Source organism: Caretta caretta, chromosome 11, assembly GCF_965140235.1.
Source record: "Caretta caretta isolate rCarCar2 chromosome 11, rCarCar1.hap1, whole genome shotgun sequence".
Lineage (NCBI taxonomy): Eukaryota > Metazoa > Chordata > Testudines > Cheloniidae > Caretta > Caretta caretta.
The window spans coordinates 53,818,297-53,837,447 of NC_134216.1; the positions used below are offsets into that span (position 1 = coordinate 53,818,297).

Below are 19,151 nucleotides of genomic sequence, written 5' to 3' on the forward strand. Positions count from 1 at the left end.
CCTACTCAGAATAGAATAAACTATTCTTCATCTTTCCTGTAATCATAATTTTCTTTGATATTGGACTTTCTTAAAACTCTACCCAGTGAGTCTGGCAGAGGCTAACACAGTGCCACTAGAACTGGAATATGAGAAGATATTTGTTGGTGTCCATTTATAATATCCCAAGATTATACACAGCTATAAGATACAGCAAATCTAAGGCCATTTTTTTCTCATCACTGAGTATTTATTATATATAACAAATACATGAAAAAGAAAAAAACTATATTGTGTGATATAAATAGTTTATTTACATTACAGAAAAACATCAAGACAATGTATACTATTTCAAATATATCCATACATAATCAAATATAGCTGTAGTACATGTTTTCATTGGTGTAGATTACCACAAATGCAAGGCAACATGTGTAGATCTTGTTTTAATCTTTTGTCTATAATACTGTATTTTGTAGTCCAAGCTCTCTGCAGTTAGTTTTGCCATTGTGGAAACATGCACTCTTTAAATTAACCTGGTCGATGCTCTTGTTGTGTTGTCTGAACTGTAGTGCCCTGTGTTTTGCTTCTGTCTGTGGATTCTGTTGCTCCTGGGACATTTTCTGAAAGAAATAGGGGGAGAAAATACACAAATCATAGCAAGGCATTTGCTTAACAAAAGGGCTTGGGTGAGAATATGAGGATGGGAAGCTGAAGAGGAAACAGATCTTCCTCCCAGTCACTAGATTTCCTCCCAAGCAATGTGGCAGAGAGAACAACTGGGCCATGTTCTCTGCATTCCTGTGAAAAATGTCAGCCTCGATATGAAAAACTACAGTAAGAGAAAACTAAGGTTGCATGGTTAAGCACTCATAAGGCTGAATTTTTGTCATGGATATTTTTAGTAAAAGTCCTGGACCGGTTACAGGCAATAAACAAAAATTCATGGAAGCCTGTGACCTGTCCGTGACTTTCACGAAAAATATCCCTGACAAAATGAGGAGGTGGGTTCAGCACCCACTGCTGTTGGGGTTCCCAGGTCCCCCAACCCTGTGGACAGTGGGAGCTCTGGGGTCCCCTGCTGCTGTGGGGAATGGGATCTGCAGGGTCCCCTGCCCACAGAGTTGGGCCCCCCTGCTACCCACCATGGCTGGGCAGCTCCGGGGAGCTTCCCGTTGTCCCCTGCGGCTGGGCAGCTTTGTGGAGTCCCCCACTGTCTGCTGCAGCTGGGCAGCTACAGGATCTGCCTGCTGTAGCTGCAGCTGGGCAGCTGCGGTGAGTCTCCGTCGCCCCCAGCTGGATAGCTGCAGCGTGCCCCCACCAGTGTGTGTGTGTGTGTGGGGTAGGAGCTGCCGGGGGTGGGGGGCCGGGCTGGGAGCTGCAGCCCGGGGGCAGAAAATGTCATGGAGGTCAGTTGAAGTCATGGATTCCGTGACTTCTGTGACATAATGGTAGGCCTACTCATAAGACAAGTGATGTCAAAGTTAAAGTTGCAAGTACAACTTTAACTCTGCCCCCTTGTAATAGGCATGTCCTACACAATACATTCCTTAAGTGAACTGTCGCATATTATTTCTTAACTAATATAACAATTTTCAGGAAACAGTAGGAGGAGCTAGACTAGGAAAGATCCCATACTCATTTGCAAACCTTTCGTATGAACTAGGGCACCATCGCTAGCAAACCTAGGACTGATTCACAGAGCTACATGTCATCAGCTCACTGACAGCCTCATAGCCCAGAGTAGCCTCTTGTGCACACTGAACAAGAGAGGTGGCAAAATAGGACCTTGCAATATTCCACAAGAATGATCTCTGGAATCTCTCAAGCAAGAAAGAACAGAACCACTAAATCACAGTGCACCTAGAATCTGCAAGTGAATCAATAAAGTGTTATGGTCAGGTTTATCAAGGATGCTTGACCAATCAGAAAAAATGAATATGGACATTAGACCTTTGACCACTGGCCACTTCACAAAAATGGAGATTGTTAACCAAAAAAACAAAAACAAACCTCAAACAAACTAGCATAACCTCCATACCCAAGTCTAAAGCCAAAATGTCAGTTAACAATCAGAGCTGAAAGAGTGCTATTAGCTGAGAGACAAGTGTGTGAAAGCATTGATTCTCTGGATGACAGGTCCCTAGATGACTGTCCAGGGGGCGTGACTGGTGCCTTGTTAAAATATCCTCTTAAAACATATATTCCATTTTTATTTTGGGTATTAGCAGAAAAATAGTGAGCTGCAAAAAGACAACTGGAAATAGAAACACTCCTAAATCCTTAAACAGGGCGAGTGGGTACACAGATTTCAGAATTTCTTTCGACAAGAAAAGAAAAGGAATTAGGGACCTGTTTTTAAACCTAAGCTCTGAACAGGTCTTTAGGTGGCTAAATATAGATTTATATGCCTTCACGCCTCCACATTTGAAAATTGGGTCCTTATCCTGTCACTAACAAGTAACTAGGCAGAGTTGGAATGTTTCCAGGGACAATCCAGAGATGAAGGTGTGGTCTGTGCAGCTACCAAACGTATGGCACAGCAACTGAGACTGAAGCAAGGAAAGGGAGGAATCGGAGGTCCTGAGAAGTTCTAAAAACAAAGAAATAGCCTACAGGTGCCTTTGGGCTGGGAGAAAAGGGATTGATTCAGTGAGGGTTGGCCCCAGATGATCAGATGAGTGGCAGTGGGGGCATGTGTGCTAGCATTGGACAAAAGGCCTTCGCTCAGTGGATCCAAACCCATCTCTCAGCACAAGAGTGGATTCAGACCATGAGATGGAAGCGATGGCCGGCTGGAAGCAATGGGTTGCTCTACAATGAACTCACATAATGACGGTGTGGTCATGGGGTCCAAAGTCAACTGGACTGAGTTGAAACTTAGGCTTCCTTTTATGAAACAAAATTTCTTGAATGAAAACATATACACGGTGTGAGTCTATAATGCAAAGTGAAACCTCTACTCCAGATGACTACCAGCTAATGGGAACAAAGTTGGTTTAAGAAAGGTGACCAGTACCAGGGAACTTGAGATACTACTACTACAATTGCTAAAGTTAGTAAAACATGGTACAATATAGGATCTAAGTGTATGCTACCTGTGGCCGGCTCAGATGAAGTGTCTTTGGGTGTGTTCAGAACAGAGTCCGGTTCCATAGACTCAGTGATGAGCTGAAGTTGAGCCACTTGGTCCTTGACTCCTTCAGCCACCTGAAGTAAACTGAGCTTTGAGATGCGCTCAGTGTGAGACCTATGTTTATTTATGAACATACCCATTAAAATAATGTAAACTAGGAACTAGAACACAAGCCTCCTGCCTTCTAGCCAGCTGAGGCTCACAGGATGGCTTGAGTCAGTGATCGTGTAATCCTAGAAGGCAAAGCACACAATCCATTCATTTTTAATCAAGTTATTTGCACAATAAACTGCCATAACTAAATACAAATAAACTGCCATTACTAAGTAATACAAAGCAGTAAAGAAAAGTGCTGAGAGACAGGACAATGCTGAGCATAACCTTATATTTCCAAGTCCTCCTTCACCTACACTGTTCCGTCTTTGTCTTGTCTCTCAAGTTGGAAGGTCTCAGGTGGGTGTCTCTCTATGGGCTCAGTCAGGAACAAGGATGAGCACTACTGTGATTCCTAACTTCAGTGGGAGCTGGAGGCTCTGGGTGCCTCTCAGAAATGCTCAGCTTTGGAAAGTACCACAGGCATTTGCAGTGCTACATGCATATGTTAATAATCGTAACAAAGAAATGATCAGTAATAATAATATTGGCGAATGGCACACAAGTACAAGTTTTAGACACAGAGATCCAAATTCCATGCTCGTGCAAACTGATGAAACTTAAATCAAAGTCACGAACTGAGAATTTGGCCATAAGACAGTCTAACGGGTTCAAGTTTGACTTCTTCTCTCATATAAGGATTTTTGAGCACATTTTTATTGTCTTTCCTACTTTGAAGAGTTCATGCATTGGGATGTCCTGGAGTTCAACCCAATACACTCATGTTCATTCAACCATACTTGTGAAAATCATACAGTCACATGTGCATTTGCAACCAGAACTCTTGGAAGTTGCAAACTGCATGCACTTTTCTTAGGGCACTTAGGTCTGTGTATCTGAAATGTAGTCTAAGTTGTTAAGTGAGGTTTGGAGGCTGTTTTGCGATAATCACAGGGATTATAGAAAAAGGTCAACATTTATAAATTAACCACATTAGAACATGCGGGGAGGTGCTAACACCTATTAAAGTATCAGTGGGATATGTCATCTAGATTGCAGTACCACAGATCCTAATCTAAATCTGTTAAGTAGGAAGGATTCATATCTTTTCCCCTGCTCACATGCTCTACCTTACTAGGTTGCCTGAAGGTGAAAAAACTAAAGTCACTAAAAGAAAATGACATGGTGCATTTTCCCATTTATCAGTTATTTTTCCATCTCCTTTTTTATGTACACTCTTTTTTGGTATGAATTATCTCCATGTTCCCTGTAACCCACTTTAATATAATCCATTGCCTCTTCTGGCATCTACTGTTAAAGGTAGTAGACTTGATGAACTCAGCTTGGCCAGAAAGCAGCTCAAAGCTTCAGCAGATGATTTTGCTTTACGCATTTAGGCCAGGGGAAGATTTATTAATCATTTTTTGTCTTTTCCAGGAGCAAATGCTGCACTTGTCCTCTAACCAGACAGTGCAACACTGATACTGAGATATATTAGAGCTTTTATTTTCTATAGAGGTATGATACCTGTGTTTTATTTTCCTGCCTTTTGTTTAGAAATAAATCCTTTTTCAATCTGATTTATCGGTAGAGCTGTACGAGGGCTGAATGAGTTTCACCTGGTGATTTCTGACAAAAGCCTGGAGAAACTCGGAAGCCAGGGCTCACGCTGAACTCTTCCAGAAACAATGAAACTGGGTCAGTGAGGTTGTACAGTAGCACTCGTGGGCCTGAGAAGAATTACACTTCACACTTTAATTCTGAACTACCTTGAGGCCACAGTTTCCATGCTAATAAGCGCTTCTTTATTTACAAAAATGCAACATTACACCTGGATATTTATCTAGGTTCCCATCCAGCAAAACACCAAAGCACATGCATAACTTTAAGCATATGTGCTGTCCCCTTTATTAAAATAATTTCAGTTGGCTTAAAGTTATGCATGTGCTCAAGTGCTCTGCTGGATTGGAGCTACAGTGATGGGCTCTTCGGAAATACATACACAGGTAGAAGTAGATTTATTTAGTAACTGTTGATCCAGTTGCCTCATTTACATTCCCTTTATTTATATGAACAATATTTTATCCAAGCATCTGAATACAGAATGTGAAACTTCATTTGCTATATGTGCTGGTGTGGCCTAAGTCTGAATAAATTGGCATTGAAAATACAGTCGTGATCAATAAATCAGCACTGGGACCAAACAATTCTTTCCCCTACTTCAGTGAATTAAGTGGGATTCGTTATCTGAGTGCAGATGTACTAGTCTGTGTAATTGGAGAATCAAGTGGGTATAAACCAAGTCCCTTTTCTTCTATTGCAAAAACGTAGCGATACTGACCTTGTAATGCAGAGGACTACAACACAGATGATAGCAATCTGGATGGTTCCAATCACAGCTGCTATTAAGACGTACTGAAATCGTACTGGCCCTGGAACCACATATAAAACGCTGTAGTCCTTTTTTTCACAGTGTTGTCCAGTGTAGCCTGCATCACACCTGCAGTGAAAGATGTTTATCCTGTTACTTAGATCTCCTGCATCCCTTTTAGCAGAGGGACAGACTATGCCCCTGATTAGAATTTGAGAGGGAGGCTCTGTGTATAAAAGTACGGCTTGGCAGACACTGTGTGGGCTTTTTTTTTAAAAAAAGGGATGTAGATTATACTTCCAGGTTACGCGAGGACTGCCTTGACCTCACAAACACCAAGTGGCTACGATAATGAGATACATAGCTACTTGGATGTCTTAAATGTGGTGACTATTTGGATTAGGGGAGCACCCAGAGACCCCATCCTAGATTGGCACCTTATTGTGCTAAGCACACACACAGTAAGGGACAGTCCCTGCCCCAAAGAGCGTCCAGCCTACAAGATAGACAAAGGGTAGGAGAAATGAATGACAGTCCTTAAAAGCTGAGGGCTGTGCAGGGATACCTGCTTTTCCCTTGGATTCACAGGTGAGCCATGCATTTTTCATCAACCTATGCCAACGTGTTTGTCTGGGAAAAGCTTTGGTTTTGATGACACTGGGTTGCTTCTAGGATAGTCTATTTTACTCTTTAGCTATTGCTTTCCCCATACTTCCTATAAAAGGCAAAATCCTACATACCCCACAGAGCCCGAATGTTTGGACCATGCACCAGGCCTGTTCGTCAGGAGCCAGGGGAGCAGAAAGCACCCCCAAGTCCGGTTGCTTCACAGCTGCTATTATCACCCTAGCCCCAAGGCCACAGCAGTCTCCTTAGCTCCTAGATCCCTTCTCTGAAGAGGTATTAGCCAATAGATTCATAGGGTTTATGGACACAAGGGTCCATTAGGGTATCTAGTCTGACCTCCTGTATATCACAGGCCATTACACTTCACCCTGTTCCCCCTGGACTGAGCACAATAACTTGTGTTTGGCTAAAGCATATTTTCCAGAAAGGTCTCCAGTCTGGATCTGAAGACCTAGAGAGATGGAGAATCAGCTCATTCCAATGCTAATCACCGGCACTACTAACAATGTGTGCCTTATGTCCAAGCTGAATTTGTATGGTTTCAGACCTAAGTACGGGCCTTTGCGCTACCCCAATCCTGGCACTGCTCTGCACTAGGGTGGTCCTTAGGCACAGGTCAGAGTTTCCTGAACATAGCTGTCACCTGCACCAGCTGCTGATGCTGCCAAGTAGCCATAGGGCAGCCAGGGATCACTGGGGCTCAGGGGAGCCTCAACCTGCTCTTTCTTAAAGCAACACCCCCAGGGCAACAAGAGAGGTGGGAGGAGCAGTTCTGGTGTCTCTTGTCCAAGGACGAGATCCCTGGGGGCCAGGCCTGCTGGGTCTAGGTCTTCTTTGTGCCGTAGCAATGCAAAGTGGTCATAGCGTGGCACAGGATTCAGGCCAGAATGTTTTATTTGCTAATGTGCAACGAAGTCTTAGGATAAACTTGTCACCATTTGGGCCAAATCCTGACAGATGTGGAGTGTCTCCTGAGTGGGCCCAAGTCCCCTCAACTCCCATTAACCTCAGTGGGAGGAGATGGTGCTGAGACCTTTCCTGGAGGTCCCCAAATCCCCTCTGATGCTAGAACTCCCTGTGCTTTCGGACGAGAATGCCAAAAATATCCCACGTTTGGTACTTTTCCCTTGGTGGGGTACAGGCCATCTGGTGCTGGACTCTGATGCAGATTACCCACTGAAGGCCCTGCAAATGAACACATAATTTACCTATTTGTCCAATTGCCACTAAAATCCCTGTTTATTCTGCCCACTGCCATACAAAGTCTGTTTCTCTCCTCGCTGTTTCCCTGTCCTGCTATCTTCCCTGTCTGATTTCCCACAAAGGGGAGTCTAGGTGTTCCCTTGGGCTGGCTCCGGTGCTGCTGGCAGTGGAACGGAGAGGCATCACAAGGGAAACCTTTCAGGTCAATGGCACTAGCAACTCTAAGAGACCTGGATCTTGTCTTAGAGGTGGTGGTGGTGCTCACTGAGCTTTGTGCTCCAGGCTAGGGTAAGGGGAGGCATGCAAAAGCCTTGACATGCCCCACCTCCAAGCCTTGGAACCAGCTGCAGGAGACAATAATGTGATTGGAAGAATGGAGAAGCAAAATGGACCACAGGATCTAGGGGAGATTTGCAGGAGCCGGTACCCTCCATGCAGAGCTTCCGAGGAACTGTCTGATCTCCAATCTCCCTGTCTTGTATGCCTCAGAACAACAGCTGCAGCAAATGTGCACTTCATCTCCTTGCCCCCACTTCAACCACAACTCGTCCTCTCTGCCCAGTCCTCTTTCTAAGTCACCTTGCACACACAGCTGTAAGAAATTGTCTTCCATTCAGTTTTTCACTTTTTAAGGTTTGCCTATTGTGAAAGTATCAGGGAATACTAGATTTCAGTGCTACAAGTCAACGAAAAGCACCCATTGGCTACGCTTGCCCTTTGTGGTGCATTTAAAAATATTTAAATATGTCTTAAGGTTATTTCATGTTTTTATAATCGATTGACATTGTGGCATAATTCAGGGCAATTCTGCTGCATAATTTAGGTCTAAGGTGCTTTACCGTACAAGGGTTTTTGGCTAATAATTATTTTCCACACTGCATCTAGATTACACATATTAGCAACTCTACATCTTCCACTTATCACCACCTGCTCTGGAGGAAAAGCGTTACCTGCAAGATGGTTCCAACATATTAGTAGAATGCTCGCACTTCCCATGCATGCAGAAGCCATTGTAGTGTTCTGGACAAGGAATGTAGATCCCTCTGGCACTTTCTTCCAGTTTATTTGCATTCTCTGTGAACACAGGTGAAAAGAACATCATCAACCTGGAAGCATGAAGTAAGGGGAGGTGAGAAGAAACATGGCATTAAATGCTCAAGATACAACATAGGAAAAATTCAAAAGGGCAAGATGTGAAAGACTCCTATTTAGTTGTAAAAGAAAGAGAAATACTGAAATGATTTTGCAACCCAGAAATCTATGCTTAAACAGGACTAATATTAGACAGGAATCACCTAGCACAGATGCAGAGCTTTGTAAGCTATTTTGTGATTCTTTTGCTTATCTAATTCCCTTTAGGTTTTTGCACTGTGTTGCCAGAAAACCTAACTTTACTATTTTAAATTTTTTTTTACTATATTTAAACATCACAACATATTCCATGAAAAATGTCCAATAATATCTGTTATCCTTTAAATTCTCTCTCCGCAGAATCATGCAGGGCTAGGAAGAATCTGGACATCGATATACTTGACATCGATATACTTGGACATCGATATACTATACTTATACTACCATAAAAGAGACAAATTGTTCTCTCTTGCCCCAGAGGGCAGGACAAGAGGGAATGAGTTTAAACTACAGCATAGCAGATTTGGATTAAATCTCAGGAAAAACTTCCTAACTGTAAGAACAGTAGGACAATGGAATAGATGGCCAAGGGAGGTTGTGAAAGCTCCTTCACTGGAGGTTTTCAAAAGGAGGCTGGATGGATAGCCATCTGTCTTGGATGGTTTAGACACAACAAATCCTGCATCTTGGCAGGGAGTTAGACTAGATGACCCTTGCAGTCCCTTCTAACCCTCTGATTCTATGCTCAGTGGAATGCACGTAGTGAGATGAAGGATGGTTTTGTGGCTTAAGCACAGGAGTAGAACTTAAAAATCCTGGTTTTTATTTTCAGTTCTGTCACAGACTTTCTGTGTGACACTGGGCATGTTGCTTAACAACTCTGTGCTTCAGATTCCACAGATGTAAAATGGGATCCCTTCTTCTGTAGTGGGGCTTGTGAGGATAAATTCTTTAATACTCATAAAGTGCTTTGAGATCTTTGGATGAGACATACAACATTATTATATAGTCTCTTGCAATGTGCACAGGTATATTTCCACAAGCATTAGATAGGCACTGAACATATGAATCAAAGAAAATATTTACCCCAATGTTGTCAGTAAACTGAAAGCTCCAAATATGAATTTAGGTTGAAATGGGTCTATGTTTAACATTTACATAATGTGTTTAAATGCCTAAGCACCATCTGCAATATACTCACTCTCATTTGGTAGAACATAAAGTTGTTAACGACACTTGATAAATACATTCAAAGCTGTCCTATCTTGGTTAGGGATTTCAGCACATACTTCATAGACTTATATCTGTACTTTTTTTTTAATATGTGAAATGTCAGATTATCTGGCCCTGGCATAGAGCGAGCGAGAGAGAACATTCTCCCTCAATGCCTGCTATGCAAGGCCAGACACAAAGGCAGGACCTACACATGAGGGAGCCCAAGGTCATACCAAGTGGTATGTGTGCACTGCAACCCCCTCCCACCTGTCGGCAAGTCTCAGAACTGGGCTCAGGTGACCTGGGTTTGTTCTACAGTGTAACCACCCGCCCTTGCCAGGTTTCCCCAGCCTAAGCCCGAACCCCTACACTGCTATTTTAGCCTGTGGCGTGAATCCCATGAGCCCAAGTCAGTTGACCCAGGCCCAGAGACTTGTTGCCATGGGTCTTTTATTGCAGAGTAAACTTAATCCAAAAGGCTAGGAGGGAAAGGGAGAAATTAGATGAAAGGGGCATAGAAAAGACACAGCCCAATCCCCAGTTGCCCGGGTTTACACAGTAGGCCGGGTACACTGGGGTCAGCGGACTAAAGAGTGCAAAATGATGGACTCTCTTTTAGAGAGCTGGCTGGGAATTTTTCGGTGAAATGCTTTTTAGTCAGAAAACACTGAGTTGTAAAAAGTGAAACTGTTTGCAGGAAAGGATCATTTTCAACAAATTTCCCGTTTTTGAAAAAAAATGTTTTAATTATTTAAACATCCAATTTTCTACTTGTCAAAATGGGATATTCTGATATTTTTGAAACAAAAAATTTCCATTTTTTTTCAGTTTGAAATAACTTTTTATTTCCAAATTTAAGTTAACTTTTAGTAAAAAAAAATAAAAAATTAAGAGGTCAAAATTGAAATGAAATATTTTGAAATGATCAAAACAAAACATTTTGCCTGACCCAATCCAAATTTTTTCTCAGGCTTTTAGTTCACAAAAATCTTCAAGATTTCGACTTTTGTCCTGATTCAGGAAGGGAAAAAAAATGATAAAATCTCAAAAAAATTCACAGGATGGGAAACCCATTTCCTGCCTAGCTCTAAGTGTGTGTACTTCGGATAGCGACTGTGCTCTTAATTCCACATTCTGGCCCTAATGAAACAGGTAAGGCTGATTTTTGTTTTGAAATTTTACATTGTTGTGCATTCTCATCTATGATAATAATATTTGAGTTTGCTAGTAATATTTTAAAATACATTTTAACACCAATAATAATGCTAGCCAGAAAAAACAAGCGAATAATGGAGGGATATATCTGACGATAGATATCTGACATTGACAGAAATAAATGGAAGCAATAACAAAAGATTTGCATTTTCCTTGGATTTAATAAAACAATGATAATTTATGTTCAGCTCTGTAGCTCAGCCATGCCAGCATTAGGTATGCTTAAGTATTATCTTGCCTTTAGGAAAAACAGGTATAGCAGATCCAAGATGCCTTTAGGAAAAACAGGTATAGCAGATCCAAGATTCAATTTTTCATAATGCATTTTTTCCTATCACTACTGTCCAAAGAGAATTCTGCTATCTTCACAACTTGCACTAATAAAGTTGAATATTCTTCCTTAACTTAAAAGAGATAAAAGCAAACCACAATCCCGGAAAACCTTGAGGAGTGGCCGAACTATGGATATTGCTAAAACATGCAAAGCCCTCTTTCACAATTAGGGTTTTGTAAGGACATATCAGAATATAGGGCTAAATTCTCCCCTGCTGCAGCAAAAGCCATAGGAAGGGGGTGAAAAATAGTGCACCAGGCTGAGGATGCAGAAATAGCCCTTCTTTCTCCTGCTTGAGTAAGGAATTTGCAGCCGTGGAGGAAGGGCTAGAGACATGAAGCCTGGGGGTCCGGTACAAACTTGCAATAGTTGTGCTATCAGTGCAGAGTACCTGCAGTGTCAACCTCTTTCAGAGGCTCTTCTCTGCCCAGCAGTACAGTTGCTGAGCTACCATATTCCAGACCAGGGTGATAAGAACCATGGAGAGGTAACTAACACTGAAATAAGCAGCATTAGCCTACCTGGCTGTGTAGGTTATGGGCAGTTCCTGTGTGAGGATACAATGGAGAGCGGCTGCTATATTATTGTCCCATTTTTTGATAGCCACTGTTCACCACGACATACATACATATTTTAATACAAGTCTAGCTATCTAGACCCTTAACTGAGCCCTTCATCGTGATGTAGCTGTCTTACCTGTGGAAGGGCGGCTGGTAGTTAAACACTGTGAAATACTAGGTATCATGATGCACAGTTCCTTTGCATGGACCAGACTGCTCCCTTTTGAGGGAAAACATAGCTATATTGGGCCTCATGGGAGAAAAACTCCCCAAGGTTCCCTCCTGAGCTATCTAGGTTCTCCATGGTTTCAGGGCACAGGGGATGGCAACACTTTTCATATAGGAGAAGGAATGATTTTTCCCTCCTTGTGTGGTTATGTCTTGTGTGAAAAACAGTACACTGTGCATCTAGCTCCTAGCACATTGTAAAAGATAACCTAGGCCCAATAATTTGAAAATCCGTAAGTATAATACTGTGATGGAGAATGTTTGACTGGATCAGAAATGGAATAGCCCAGGATTTACAAATGCTCCATATAATGCTTTATCTTTTAATCCAGATAGGAGGAAACCATGAAATTTAGAAATGAATCATCCACAGTTCCTCTTGTTGATTAGAGTCTTCTCTAAAGCAGTTAGATATTGAGCTCTCAAGATTTCCTTTCCTTATCTTATCAAGCATAAAGCTACAGTATGGTAGAAAACCTCATTTCTAGTTTGATCTGCAGTTTAAGTTATTCAAAAGACAGAAGAGCATCCCAAACAGGATGAAAGCAGAGTTCATACAATTTAACAAATTCTCTAACAATTGTGCGATATGGGAGCATTTTGTTTCCCAACCAGAATATTTCTCTTGCATGGAAACCTTAGACCTTCTCCACGTATTGCAAATTTTTTTTTCACTGCACAGATAAGAAGATTCATTTTTACAGACTCAAGGAGACCCAAATCCAAAAATAAAGTATTCACTAAAAGCTGTTTCATTTTGAATTGATGAGCTATGAAAATCAGTGCAATTAAAAAACAAACAAACCATCAAAACATTGCAATGTGCTTTTATTTCTTTAAATCATTTCTAGATTGTCTAGGTTCTAATGCTCATTACCATAGCATAATTCTATCAGAGCACCTTCCAGAGATGCATTAAGCAATGAGACTACCATTTGTCATGTGTGGTTCATTCACTGTTCATCATTCAATAATAATTACTGAAATAAGACCCATAAAGCAAAGCCATTTTCTTTAACATTTAGACCACTGATGAAATAAAAAAGACTTTATGATACCCAGGGGGTTATAACTGAGCAAAACAGGTTTCCAGGCCTCACAGGAGAAGAAATAACGGGGTTTTCCCAGCATAATTTGTGATTATTCAAAAAGCAGATATTGCAGGCACATATTTAAACTAATCAGATTTCATCACTAAACTGAGGAGCTCATCTTCAGCACCAATCTCACATCTACAGAGAGCAAAGCTTAAATTTAAAGTCAGACTTCTTTTTTCTGGCAGAGAGCAATGCTACCCGTGAGTTCAAAGTGTATTAAATTGACATAATATTAAGGTTGATAGCTCATCTTCAAATATGAAGCATTCTATATATATCCTTATTAGACAACTAGGTGGTAAGGAAAAGTTTATTTTCATCAAAATAATGGAAGCCATACTTTTTCTGAAATTTCCTAAGACCAAATTTGGATGGAAATAAAACAGATAGCCCAAAGATGAAAATTCAGCTTGTAGAATCAATAGTTTCTTTCTCTGAGCATATGTGATTCTTGACACACCTGGAAGTATACCTCAATTTTTTGTTTTTAAAAGAAATATCACATTTGCCCCACAGACCTATTATCAGTAAAGCTGGTTGGAAAATTTTCTTCAGAACAGTTTTTCATCAGAAAACGTCATTTCAACAAAACTAACATTTTAATGAAATTGTATTGATTTTAATGAAATTTCCCATGAAACAAAATTTTTGGCTTCAAAAAATTCATTTTGGAAAAATTCAAAATTCTATTTCAAAATGAATTTTTCATTTCAATATTTATTTTATGTTAGGTTTTTTCACTTTCACAGTATTTGTATTATTTTGACAATTTTCATGACATGTCAGTGCATATTACGATGTGTCATACCATGGCAAGTCATGCCATATTATGCAGTACTACTCAGAGATCATAAAATGACATATCATAATGGCATAATATAATCGTTAAATATTCTATTTTATTGTTTTACTTCTGAAATCACTAAGGGTAGATGCTCCTTTGTACAGATTGAAACATCACATCTTCTTGTCCTGTTGAAAAGGTCTCCTGTTTGTGTTGTAATGAAACAGACTGACAATTGACACTTTCAACATGAAAAGAAGATAAGTGTACTAATATGAGGAGCTGCTGTTTTCAATATCCTTGTGTTAACCTGGAGTTATTTTTCTAGGATACTGAAAACAGATGCTTGTCTAATTCATCACTGAGTGCTTAACTTATGTTCTTACTGAAACTGTCAAAGCGTCAATCTGTTTCATTACGACACAAATGGGAGACACTTTGATCTAGGAAATAAGGTAAAATGTTTCAATCTGTATTAAATAGCAACTACTCAATGATTTTGAAAATAAAATAATATAAACATAAAAATTAATTGATTTGATGTGATAATATGCAATACTGTTACATGTAATGAAATAATGTAAAATAATAAAATAAAAATGCAAAAAAATTCCATGAAACATTTTGAAATAATAATTTAGAGTTGAGATGAAATTTTGACTACCCCCCAAAACAATATTTTTAGAATGGATTTTTAAAAAATTGTATTTTATGGGGTATTTAAGACATATTTATGCCCCAAATTTGGAATGAAAACAAATATTAAAATGGCAAACTATTCCTGCAAAATGAAAATTCTGACTTTTGGCCATCTCTGCTTATTAGCCTTTTAAGATGAACAGGTAATAAGAAAGTTACAATCATTGTATGGGTAATAGATTTTGTGGAAAATATTTGTAGAAGCTCCTTATTGGAGACAGAAAATAATTCAGACTTCTGAAGGGAGTGTGTGTGTGTGTGAGTGTTACAATCACTCGTAATATGTAAAGCTTTTGCATTAAAATCATACAGTTTCTTCCCCACAAGAGTGTTGGGAAAATCCAGAACACATGTCATAGATCGTGGCAAAATGTTATAGACTGTCATATTTCCTAGGCAAAAGTACTTGAATTAGCCCAATGACAAATGTCTTGTGTTCTGTCCACAGCTATTTAATTTTTCATGGATTTCATTAATACTTTTGTCAACAAATATTGATTTTTCTCTCTTGATCAGACATTTTTATAGACAGTAAATCTAATCTACTCTCTAAAGAATCAAATAATCTTCTAATCTTTGTATGCCTACGAGAATATTTTCAAGTATACCCTCGGAAGTAGCTGTGGAGACCAAAGACCAATACCATGTGTTTTATTAGCCAATTCAACAGGCTCATGGGGAACATCATGGAGACTGTGTGGTACGAGAAACCCCCTCCCCCATGACTTCAGTCCTATTTGAAGTCATAGAATTTCCTGTTACTATGAACTTCTCTTAGGATGCTTCACACCTATTTTTCTATTTGCATTTATTATGTATACAACATAAAAAAGAGTGGCACATCCAAAAAAAATAGAAAAAATATTATAGATGTCCAAAGACTTAAACATTCCCACATTTTTGGCCCACATACTGCATTTCCAGTTAGCTAAATCTGCCCAACCATTTCTCCTAGAATTTTCCAGAGGATGTAGCAGACAGCTTGTCCTGTAAAATCACCATCTCACCACCAGAAGGGACCACAAACCTCTTGGAGGAAGGACTATTCAATGGTTAGAACACTAGTCTAAGACTAAGGAAACAGGTTCAGTTCTCAGCTCCACCACAGACTACTTGTGTAACTTTGCCAGAAACCCAAAAGTATTTAGGTGCCTAACTCTCATTTAAACCAATGGGAGTTAGGGGCCTAAATACCTGAGGCTTTGGGTTGTAATCACTCTGTGTCTCAATTCCGCAACTGCAAACTGGAGATAATAGCATTTCCTTGCCTCACAGGGACGTAGTGAAGAAAAATACAGGAAAAGATTGAGAAATGCTCTTCAGTCCCATAGTGCACCTCTCAGTGCAATGCTGTGCTGTGGGAAAAAATCCTTCCTGACTTCTGAAGCCCAAACAACACCCCTGGGCCCAGTGAATCTTCACTTGCATATTATCTATGGTCACACAATTACAAATACATTGAAAGAAAACAAAATGTAATTTTAATATTGTCTTCAAGAAACTTCTGTCTGGAATTACAGCATTTGAGACTTTTGAAAAAGAATTCTTAGCGTTTGGAATATCTGTAACATTCATCTAAGCAGATTACCGGTTGTAGTGGAGAACTTCCAAAGCAACAGAAATGGAAGATTATGCATTTTCCTCAGTTATCTCAGACATTAATGGGAATACATGAACATGGATAAGATCTTGATTTTTTCAGGAATAACTGCATCTTAAATCAATCCACTAAGTTGACACTTAACAAGGAAATCATACCGTGCCACACCCTTTAATAACAGTGCTCTTCATTTACTACAATTTACTTCACATGCAGGACTAACTGCATATGCCATTTTCATTATGATTACTGGGGATAGATTTTCTCTGAGCTTTGTACAGGGTGTGGGGAAAGCCAGGAGATCTTCACTGTAACTGGGGATGAGCTGGGGATCTTCCCTCCATGTGCTCCAGGGTGGACATCAAGCCAAAGTGGCTGGGAAGACCTGGGACCATGCTTCCCTTCTGCCCCAGTCCATGCAGTAGGGCTGGTGTATAAGGGCTAGCAGGCTATATGATTCTAATGGCATAATCCTTCCCTGAACCCCTCCTGGGGCAGTGAGTCAAAGAAGTGACAAACAACATAACTGAATTTTTGTTATATTTAATAACTTAATGCCTCATTTTTTTCCTCCTTGGTTCCCTCTTTCTTGGGAAAATTTTTTGCTTGTTCATAATTTTAACTTCTCCAAGGTGGGAAAAAAGAGACAACTGCTTCCATACTTTAGACTTCTTCCAAGTCTTCGAAATGACAGAAAGCCTTGTAATTGCTCTTTATCTCAGAAGTGAGTGATTGAGTTCCACAAACAAAAGATCAAGTAAATAAAAAACGGAAGAAAAATGCCATTAACTAGGCCCGCCTCTGCATTCATTTAACAGAATAAAATAAGGACATGATGAAAAGAAATCACTATAAAACTGGTTATAAGCATACAACTAGTTACTAAAAAGTTTATTCAGGACCATTAAAGTGGAAATTAATCTATGATGTAATAATAGATGGCTAGTCTTAGAGACCTTGCTTCCACTGAAGGAATCTCTTAGAAAATGTTAAATAAAAGACATCCATTTACAGATATCTGGTCTATGCTCCTTAATATGTATGTTTAAGGACATGTTGATTTCATCTCATTAAAAATTATTGCAACTGTATTTAGTATTCTTTTTACTTTGTTAATTTCAGTCTAACTATACATCTGTATCTATGCACACATATTTGGAAGCTAATAAACATTGAATCTTATGTAAAACTCTGAATAGAAGGTGAGATACAAATGAAGAAAGAATTTGTCTAAGAACAGGAGCATATTCTACACAGGACAGAGAAAATGCAATCTAAATCCTGATCCTGCAGTCTTCACAGTCCCCAAACTTCCTTTGAACTCAATGGGCTAGATTTAAATCTCAGTCACACCAGAGAAAATTTGGAATAAATCCATTCACATCAAATGAGCTACTCTGGATGGGAACAGACAAAAATCTGGCACTGTGGGAATTGTATATGTTTGAGAATGGTCTAATTCTACATTATATGAATAGTCCCATCTCAATCAATGAGATTTATAATGTGATTAAGAACATGCAAGATCAGTGCCTTAGGTTATAGATTCCCATGTCATCCTCTCTGTTTCCTAGAGCGCAGCGCACAGTATTGGCATTCAATTAATAGATAATGACCGTGTAAGAAAATGTTGGCTTAGATAAAAAAGATTAAGGTTTGTGTTCTACCACTACTGTAAAATGGAAATTCCCCAGCAAGGGCTTTCAAAATTATTATTATTTGTATTATCACAGCATCTAAGAGCTGCAGTCCTAGACCAAGACTCTGTTGTGCTAGGCACTGTTCAAATACAAAACAAGAAGATGGTTCGTCTCAAAGGGCTTACAATTGAAATATAAACCACGAGACAACTGGTCAATACTGACAGGAGAGTTCAAGAAACAATGAGGCAAGTGGCCAGGTTGACAGTCAGTGGACCAAAGATATCAGCAGCCTAAGTTTTTGGTAGGCAACATGGCAAAGGAGAGTTTTAGGCTGGCATCCTGGGTCATCAGAGGTAGGAGTCCATCTTTCAGTACTAATTAACGTATGATAGGTAGGTGGAGACAAGCTGTTTAGGGCCAGGGGAGTGAAGACAAGCAGCTTTATGTTTGATGCCATAATGAAGAAGCAGCTAATGGAGGGATGCGAAGAGATGGGTTAGGAAAATGATCTTTGTGGTACTATTCTGAATGGACATGAGTGGGGCGAGATTGCATTTTTTGGAGATTGCATAGTTGTGTAGACATAATATGGGATGGTACCAGAAGACACAATGCCAAATATTCAATTAAAGCTATTTTATGCCTATCTCACTGGAGACAACGTGAAGAAGAATTCACTTATATAATAACACAACACTTCAAATGCTGCTGAGGTCAATCAAATTTACATCAGAGTTCTCCTATTGGTACTGAAGTGGCAACTCCTCACAAATCACACTTTCTGAGGATTTAAATGTGGGAAAAGGGTCTCTCCTCTTGCTTTCCTAACTGGGTCAGTTCTACTTGCTTAAACTTCTCTATCCCTTTTGGAACTGTGTCCCTTTTCATATATCTGGCAATTTTCCCAATGATATGCACCAAAGCCTACATGGAAGAATTCCAACCTCTCCTTCTCTGAATGAGAGACATGGTTAAGCAGTGTGTAATTCAGATTATACAAGCATCCAAGATTGTGTGTGTGCATATGTTTGTGTGTGCCAAGGGGTAGGAGGGAGGAGCAGAGCATCCACTTCCACTCAGACATTTATTCTGAAGGGAGAAAGAAAAGCCAATGTGGTACTGAGCAGCGCAAGCGAGGCACAATGTCACAGAGCAGCATGATGATATTTCTTCTCAGTGCATCTGTTGTGAGGCGGCACCAAGATTACTGCCTGCAGCTCTGAGCACTTCACTATT

General features: G+C 40.0%; 1 protein-coding gene across 1 annotated transcript in view; it reads right to left on the minus strand.

The window, feature by feature from the left end:
- Positions 1–270: 270 nt before the first annotated feature.
- The window catches only part of TMEFF2 (transmembrane protein with EGF like and two follistatin like domains 2), a 174,031-nt gene continuing 155,150 nt past the window's right edge, over positions 271–19,151 (minus strand). Inside the window, exons 8-10 of the mRNA XM_048868601.2 lie at positions 8,360–8,483; positions 5,550–5,708; positions 271–602 (exon numbers count right to left, since the gene is read on the minus strand). Of these exons, the coding sequence (XP_048724558.1) occupies positions 506–602; positions 5,550–5,708; positions 8,360–8,483 (380 nt within the window). The 3' untranslated portion in view covers positions 271–505. The remainder of the gene's footprint in view (positions 603–5,549; positions 5,709–8,359; positions 8,484–19,151) is intronic.